This window comes from Poecilia reticulata, linkage group LG3 (assembly GCF_000633615.1).
Source record: "Poecilia reticulata strain Guanapo linkage group LG3, Guppy_female_1.0+MT, whole genome shotgun sequence".
Classification (NCBI taxonomy): domain Eukaryota; kingdom Metazoa; phylum Chordata; class Actinopteri; order Cyprinodontiformes; family Poeciliidae; genus Poecilia; species Poecilia reticulata.
In genome coordinates this window covers 33,011,873-33,020,537 of record NC_024333.1, presented here as the reverse complement: position 1 = coordinate 33,020,537, position 8,665 = coordinate 33,011,873, and the positions used below count along the sequence as shown (strand labels likewise).

The 8,665-nt window shown below is 37.8% G+C and overlaps 1 protein-coding gene across 1 annotated transcript in view; it reads right to left on the bottom strand.

The window, feature by feature from the left end:
• Positions 1-1,213: 1,213 nt before the first annotated feature.
• LOC103462965 (aggrecan core protein-like) overlaps positions 1,214-8,665 on the bottom strand; it is an 18,599-nt gene continuing 11,147 nt past the window's right edge. The window contains exons 14-21 of the mRNA XM_017303838.1: positions 7,294-8,649; positions 6,633-6,707; positions 5,891-6,004; positions 4,855-5,013; positions 4,697-4,779; positions 3,612-3,756; positions 2,367-2,549; positions 1,214-2,283 (exon numbers count right to left, since the gene is read on the bottom strand). Coding sequence (XP_017159327.1) covers positions 2,216-2,283; positions 2,367-2,549; positions 3,612-3,756; positions 4,697-4,779; positions 4,855-5,013; positions 5,891-6,004; positions 6,633-6,707; positions 7,294-8,649 — 2,183 coding nt within the window. The 3' untranslated portion in view covers positions 1,214-2,215. The remainder of the gene's footprint in view (positions 2,284-2,366; positions 2,550-3,611; positions 3,757-4,696; positions 4,780-4,854; positions 5,014-5,890; positions 6,005-6,632; positions 6,708-7,293; positions 8,650-8,665) is intronic.

The following is an 8,665-nucleotide window of genomic DNA, read 5'->3' as shown; positions in this document are numbered from 1 at the left end:
CTTTTAACGTTACAGCACTGACAGACAGCGGTGTAAATGTTTCCCAACTGTGGCTAAAGCTGCTGCTAGCTGGTTTATTCTCCGATTGGAGGCTGGTTCCTTTAAATACAGTTGGAGAATGGTGAATTGACAATGAGTAATAACAGCTATCTAACACTTAAATGTTGTTGTTATTAGCATTACCTTTCATTATATCCTTAATGAGTATTGAGTACCCGTAAAATTTTCAGTCAAAAAATTTCATTTTTTCCTAAACAAATCCAATGTTAAGCTTCCAAAAAAACTTTTTGTATTTGTTTATGRAAGATGTGAGTTCATGCTCTGAAACAAGGACGGGTCTAAGGCAGGAAAAAAAAAACATAATTATATTTTTGTGCTGATAAAAGAGGAAAAATCAGATTTAAAAAGCTGCAGATTCTCAAAGACTTGAGCTGCTTGTAGTTTAAATCTACAAGCAGCTCAACTGGTGGAAATGTTGATGTGGGATGAAAACAACAGAAAACAAAGTGACCTTCACAAACAACAGGCACGTTTACAGCGTCTTTATTTCATGCAGAAAGTGAATCTTTCATTATGCAGCAGGTGACAACATGTTTAACGGAGGCGCAGCCCCACACGAGCACAAGGAACCTGGAGGTTTACAGCAGTGATTTATAAAAATCTGTGCACTGCACAGCATTGGTGATCAGATAAAACAGAGAAAATGCTGAATATAATCCCACCAACATGACAAGCTGCTGCTTTAAACTCTTAAAATCCTCTAAAATCTTCCTGCTTGCTGCAAGTCTCCAAATATACAGACTTTTGTCTAAAAATGGTCACTTCTGTCTCCAGAACGACAACCTGGAAGCCAAAGCATTCAGCTGAGTACATTCATATTAGTGGGATCTAGAAGAAATATTGGACATTCATGTGTAAATATTTTGTCCTTGTTGTGTTTTTTTAACTGAGCATCCTAATATATAGGACGGCGTTTGAAAAGTTGCACAAAAAATATCAAAAGTCAAAAATTAACAACAATTTGAGAACACTGCCCGTCGTAAAATGTTATTTATTCATTTATAAATGTCATTGTTTCAAGCTAAATATTTAGTTTAAAAATTCAATATTCAGGTTCAAACTATTTATTTTAGTTAGCAAGATAAATATTAAGCTTTAAATATTTAATTAGCAAGCCAAAAGGTTTGTTTGAAACTAAATATTTGCAAAATATATTTAGCTTCAAACTAAATTGTTAGCAAGCTATCAAGTTTGAAGCTGGACTTTTTGTTAAATCTTTAGTTTGGAGCTAGATATTTAGCTTGCAAAGTAAATAATTAACTTAAATAGTTTGTTAGCAATTGACCTTAATGCTAAATATTTAAATTAGTGTACCAAATGTTTAGTTTGAAGCTTAACATTTAGCTTGATAACTAAATAGTTAGATTCAAAATAGTTTGCCAAAATATATTTGCATTAAACAAAAAATTTGGCTTCAAACTAAATTGTTCACAAACTATTTAGTTTGAAACTGAATATTTAGTTTGAAGCTAAAAATTCCACTTGCTAAGTAAATATTTAGATTCAAGCTAAATGTACCATGCTAACTGTTCAGTTTGCTAGCTAAATATCTACTTTGAAACTGTGACATTTATAAATTAATAAATATCATGGTGAAAATATGATATTGAATAATAAACCACCTTTAATCGGCTAAATAACACAAATCGTTGCCTCCACTTTTCAGTTGTGTAACTTCACAAACGGCAGCCAAGGCTAATCTGGCTCTCAGTTCTGCCCGAAAAGAAGGACAAAGGTTAGATAAAGTTAAAAAAATATGCCTCATCTGTTTTTTGTTCTCAGTTGGTTATTAAATTTGTGTTTAGCGCTATCGTTTGCATGCTAGGTGTGCAAATCTCAGGCCCCAATTTCCACCATGAAGAAACATCGCAGAAGCACTTAAAAAATCCAAACCAAACCTTTCATTTCTTAAGTTTCCTTATTCTTCATCTCTATGAAAGTTTTGAAGGAAAATAAAGAATAACAGCAACAATTATACTTCATTTATGTAAAATAAAAACAATTAAAGACATTAAATATATTAGTGAGAAGAATAAGGGTTTTAAATAAGTCCTACCATAAAGTAGCACCCAACGAATGAGAATTCAAGCATTTTAATTTATATTATAAAATTATGTGAAGAGATTTTTCTCGCTTTTAAAAACTTTAATTAATTTTATTTGTTTTTTCCGCTCACTGGTGAATTCCTGCTGCTCCTGTGTTTTATTCTGTTCCTGGCTTTTACTGCAGAGAAGAAGAAAAAAAATCATAACAAACAAGAAATACTTCAATAAGTGTGTAAAACACATTACAGGGCTTCTGCTCACCATCTGTGCACTCCACTTTGGGTTTCTCCCAGGTCCCGTCCGCTTGGCACCGGACCACAGGTAGATGGCGCTGTCTAAATCCTGGGTTGCACTGATAACGAATGATGGAGTTGACGGGATACTCCGACTTCCGGTTTCCAAACATGCGTGTGTTTTTCACCACAGGCGGAGCGCCGCAAAACACTGCAGGCAACAGACAACGAACAACCACCTGAGTCACTGATTCCTGTAAAAATGTAACTTTACTGGTAGGAAAACGAGGCGATATGGGGTCCCAGCCACCAGGGGGCGCCAGAGCTGATGTTCAGCATCATCTCAGGAAAATGTAAATTTCTTTCTTGTCTTTATGCGTTTTCTCAAATCTACGACGGTTTGCCAAGACTATTGTAAACAGAACAACAAAAAGAGTCAAAAATATTCTAGAAAAACGTGTACAATTCAGAGTTTAAAATGACAAAAATTTGTAAGAATTTTTTTTACTGAGATTAGATTCAGAAATTTTCTAGAAAAAAAGGTTTTTTCAGGGAAATTTTTGATATTTCAAACTCTAAATTTAGTTTCAAATGTCAATGTTTAGCTTTTTTTCAAGAAAATGTATCAGATTAATATAAAAATGTATAAGTTTTCTACCATATCTTAAATTTTCAAACTCAGAACTTTTCAAGTTTTCAAAAAAAAAGAAATTAATTTAAAAGTTACTAGTTTGTTTTAGCACAATTTTGATCTTAGAAACTCAGAACTTTTCAAGTTTTCTATAAAAAATTATAGAATTAATCTCAAAAATAAAAACATTTTCGTTTTTTTCTTGCAAATTTTCAATTTCCTGAACGTAGAATTTTCCAAGTTTGTTCTAGAAACTTTCTTTGCCTAATTTAAATATTTTTACAGTATTGTTTCCTGTCTGCAGGAGCCCTAAAACGCCGTCATATTCATCAAATCAGGCCTCACCACTAAATGAAAGTTATGACTTTTGCCCACTTATTCAAATTTTACATTTATGCAGACAGTTTAGAAAGTGATGATGGTTTTTGTAACAAAAAGTAAATACTATTTAATTTTTGTTACAGTAATCTCTATTACATATGGAGATGAAAGCAGAGAAGAAATGAATTTCCTCTTCGCCTTAGAAAGCTGCAGTAACTTTGTTGTTTTGTGCTCTTTGCGACCCCTGGTGGCCAGAATCAGGTACTGCTCTGAGCTCTGTGCAGCGGCCCGGATCAGATGCGGTTCGGTGGACTCACGTACCGGGTCCTTTCTTGCAGGTAAACGGCAGGTGGTAGTCGCAGGGAACGTCGTTCCACTTTCCGTTCTCATGCCAGATCAAAACCACGCAGTCCTCTGCTGAGTTCAGGTAATTATCTGGCTGGTTCAGCTTCCAGTTCTCATATTGCTAAAAAAGTAAAATAAGTAAATAAAAAAGGAGGGCACAACATTTGGAAACTTATTCGTCTTTGATATTATGAACCAAGTAATTTGGAATTAACAGAATAAGAGAATTAAACCTGATTTTCCAATAGTTTTATATTTTCTAATCTTTTTACATGCATCTTTTATTTTCATATGTTCAGTTGATTTGTTTGACTAATTCTTTTTTTTTGGGGGCGGGGGGGCGTCTTTGTGTTTTATTTTTATATATTTTTAGGTCATTCTATTATGTGGATTTTCTTATTACTTTCCATTTAAGCTTGTATTGTCCCTTTGTAGCATCTCTTTAGCATTAGCAGCCATTCTGAATTTTATTTTTTGTCAAAAATGAACAGGAATATTTGGTTCATCCTGCCTCTCGCCCAGATCGTCTGCTGTAGAGGCTGTAGAGGCACCAACAACTCCGGACCCCGCTGAGGACCAAGGCTGTTAGAAAATGGATGGATTTTGGTTCGTTTAGTCAGAGAAATTTTATATAAGTTTTATTTTCATCATGTTTTTCATATGTTTATATATGTCAGAGTTCCAAACTAAATATTAATTTCACAAGCTAAATATTTTGTCCACAAACAAAAAAAAATTAGTTTTCAAATTTAATACTTTGCTAGGAAGCTTAAAAACTAAATATATAGACAACAAAATACTTTGAGTTCAATATTTACATTGTGAACTAAATATTTAGCTTGCAAATTTCATATTTTGCTAGGAATCTAAATATTTACTTTCTTCGCACATTAATATCTGACATATCTGTCTTTATAGGCTTGTTCTGCCTTGTGGTTGGTTAAACAATTATTTCCAGTAAATTTGAATTATTTTACTTCTTTATTTCCACGTTTATAAAATAAAAGTAGTTTGTTCCTAATACGAATTGTCTGAAAAGCTAAACTAAACCCTGAGCTCACCAGTGGAGATCCGTCCGTCCACTGGAAATCGCTCTGCACCGTCTTGTCGTTCAGGCCGATCCACTGGTAGTCCTGTGCATTAGCTGTGAAAAACAAACGCACTCGGATCATTTTCATTCCCTCTCACATCCCCAAACTGATCCAGACGAGTCGCTCACCGCTGACAAACTGCTGCTCCTCTGGCGTGATGATGCTGACCAGGTGAGCGTTCAGGTGCCGACAGCGTTGCTCCGCCTCCAGCCACTCCGCCCTGTCAGAGACGTGCAGGTAGCAGTTTCCCTGAAACTTCGTCCAGCCGTCTTCACATCGCTGCTCCTCTGCAGCCGCGAAACACAGGAAGCCATGAAGCAGGACGTAAAGCCTCCGTTGGTCTTTTACAACTTTAAGCAAGAGTCTTTAAATGTAAGAATCTTTTGCTGGTATCAAATTATTTCACATTTGTGTGAAAATGTGTTCTTGTGTACTAAAATGCAAAAACCCCATCCAAATAATTTACTGTTTTTGTTGATAAAACTTTATTTGATCTGTTGCTACATCTGAATTACTTTCTTTCTGTAATTTGATTTTAAAAAATTATCAATTAAACTATTTTTGCATTTAATATCTTAAAAGATTAAACTGTTTGGACAGTATTGGTTTTATTTCCATACAATAAAACACACATTTATCTGAGAAATTAGTCATTAATTTATACTAGCCCTACAAACCCACAAATCATGACAAGCCTGGAGACAAACGTCCAGCTAACTGAGGAGCTCTGAACAGCCAAACCCTAAACACAAATGTCAAACCTTATTCAACTGAAATTTTACCAAACAGCCTAGTAAATTTCACAATTTATCTGCAAAAATGATCTCAGGGGAAAATAAATGTGCTAATCTTGTACTAGCAAAAGCGCTAAACAAGAAAGTAGCGCCTGTCGCATGACCAGAAGTATGCCTGGACGCCACATCCTACTACCAGGTAACATACTGAATCCAAAACACTCACCTCTTCACATAAAATCAGATGCATTCAAAGTTTTTGTAATTTTACTGAAAATGAAGTAAAATCACAAAGATAAAGATAAAGACGACTCCAAACAGCGTTGACTCTACTCTGAGAACCGCACCACGTGGTTTCCCAGGTTTACCCTCCTGTAGTTGTTTTTGACTGGTCCTTGTTAGTATTTATTAGCTGAAGCTGATCTCGTACCGATCTCACAGCGTTCCCCTCCGTAGCTGGGCAGGCATAAGCATTTGAAAGAGTCTGCACTCTCCACACAGGTGGCTCCGTTGGAACAAGGGTTGGGGTGGCACACTTCTGCCTCTGGAAAACACGGCGGGCAGTTGACACTACGGCTTAAGTGGGAGTCGAGGGCGAAGATGCACTAACAGGCTGAGATAATTGGAGATGTGATAAACGACAACCACACCTTCAATAAAGACTGTGAACATTGTAGATGCTGCAACTTCAGATCCAAAGTATTGCAAATTCCAGTACTTTAATATTTTTCTCCAAATTAAAGAGGTTGAAATTTGAATCTGTTCTTAGTTGCAGCAGATTAGTCGTCAAGTCCAGTTGGACGAAGAAGTTCAAGAATGCGAGCATAAATTTAAAGTGGCAGAGCAAAGGCAGTGCAGACAGGCAGAGCAGACCAAAAAAACAACATAGATGTACACGGAGGGGGAGCATCACCAGAGCAGAGCTGATGCATGTTTGACAAACACTCTGCATAAAAACGTAAAAACAACACATGAAAACGCAAGTTTGATGCAAAATCACACCAGGACAAGACAACGATGAGGTTGGTGGGGAGTGCAGTGACACATTCCCTTACAGTCAGGCGTGCACAAACAATACAAAACATGCTAACAACAAACGTACACATTCATTTATGAATAAAGCCACCAAAACGACAGAAAACTGAGAAGAAGAGAATAAATGGAAAGCTTACCAAAGCAGAAAGCAACTCCTTCCTCTACTGTGCATGAAGCATTGCCACAAGGATTTGGTTCACATGGGTTGGAAGCTTCAAAGATAGAAAAGATCAGTCAAGAATTGTTTTTTGATTAGATGTGTCACCATACCTTAAGGGTGTATTCTCAGTCATTTAAGACATAATGGTCTTAAGAGTTAAAAATGAAGGCAACTGAACTTATGCTATGTTGGAGATTGTCATCAAAGGCACTTGAAGACGTTTTGTTACCCATCCAAGGGACCTGAAATTGTGTCATCTCTCATCTCTTGAGAGTTCTTTTATCTTGAAGACATTTCATCTTCAAAGTAACAAAATAGACCCAGTTGCCTTCATTTAACTCTCAAGACTAGCCAACCATTTTGTCGCTTCCTGTTTGGAGGTAGTTTGTTTTAATCAATCTAAACACCTGAGGTGCTAGAACACCCTTGTGTTCTAGCACCTCAGGTGCTGATAATATAATATGCATGTTTAAGAAAATCATCATTTCTCAAGCTGAACCATCTCTGTAGTGGACACGAAATGATTGTTACCAAGTTCCACCCCAAAAAGTCAGGAATGAACCAATGAAAAAACAACTGTTGAAAAAGGCAAAATGACAAACATGTAGAGAGAAGCAGAAGAGGTGAGGATGACCTACCTTCTAGGACAGCTGGTGTTTGTACAACAGCAGGTTTGACTTCTGCAGAAGGAGCTGCTAATCCTGCCGGGATAACTGCTGGTCCTGGAGAAACATAAACTCTGGAGTTGTGTGTCAGTTCAGTTCCATGAATATCTTGCTCTGTTCTTATGGTGGGTTCTGTTAGTGCTGGGTTAACTGATGGAGCGGGTAGGACCACCACCAGTGGATCAGAAAAATCTCCAGAAGAAGAAACCCCCGACATGGAGGTGTGATCCTCAGATAAGTCCTTGTTTCCATCACTGGAGTAGAAACCATTGTTGCCACTTTCTTCTCCACTGTACTCCACTGAGTTTTCTCCCGGCTCCAGAGGGACCTTATCATCTCCAGGTATTTCTGTCATTAGACCTTGAGTGAAAAATATAGCACTGCCCTCTTCCTCGCCTTTGGTTGTTGATGTTTCAGATTTAGAGACACCAGATCCAGATACTCCAGCTCTAGAATCAAAACTGCAACTTGAGATTCTAAATCCAGATATCTGCCCCCCACTTTCTGGTCCAGAGCTGTAGAATAAACCCCCAGTAGCTTCCTCGTGTTCTCCAGAAGGTGACCCAATAAGCTTAGTGAAGCCTGAACCAGTAAAAGTCACACCAGTAAGAGACTCAGAGTCACTTCCAGAGGTTGACCCACTGGAAATCCCAGATCCATAAAAGTTTCCAGAACCACTGAAATCTAATGAACCTCCATCAAGGTTGTACTCTTTCTTTGCATCAATCACTTCGTCATCTGTTATCAAGATCGGAGCATCTCCACTTCCAGAAATGTCTCCAGATCGTCCACTTCCAGATGAAGATCCAGATAGAAAACCACTAAAACCTGACACCTCCTGGACAAAGATAGGACCCGTGCCAGTGAGATGTCCAGCATTCTTTTCAATGGAGTCAAATCCAGATCCAGACCTGGACATATCTCCACTTCCACTGAGTTCCACAGAATCAGCTGCAGACAAAGGGAATATAAGAACGTATGTGCTTCCTTCTCCAGCCTCTTGAGGTTCTCCTGACATTGAGCCCTCTACTGCTGCAATGCTGGGTCCAGAGAAAACAACTCCGAGTCCTGACCCCGAACCAGATGCATGGTCCAAACCGGATCCTTCACTGGACAGCACCGTCTCTGTATACCCGTCTTGGTCTCCAAAGGTGATTTTGCTTCCAGAACCAGATATATCTCCAGAAGTAACCTGGTCTCCAGAACCAGACTGACCTCCATAGGTGATACAGTCTTCAGATCCAGACTGATCTCCAGATCCAGACTGATATCCAGATCCAGACTGATGTCCAGATCCAGACTGATCTCCAGATCCAGACTGATGTCCAGATCCAGACTGATGTCC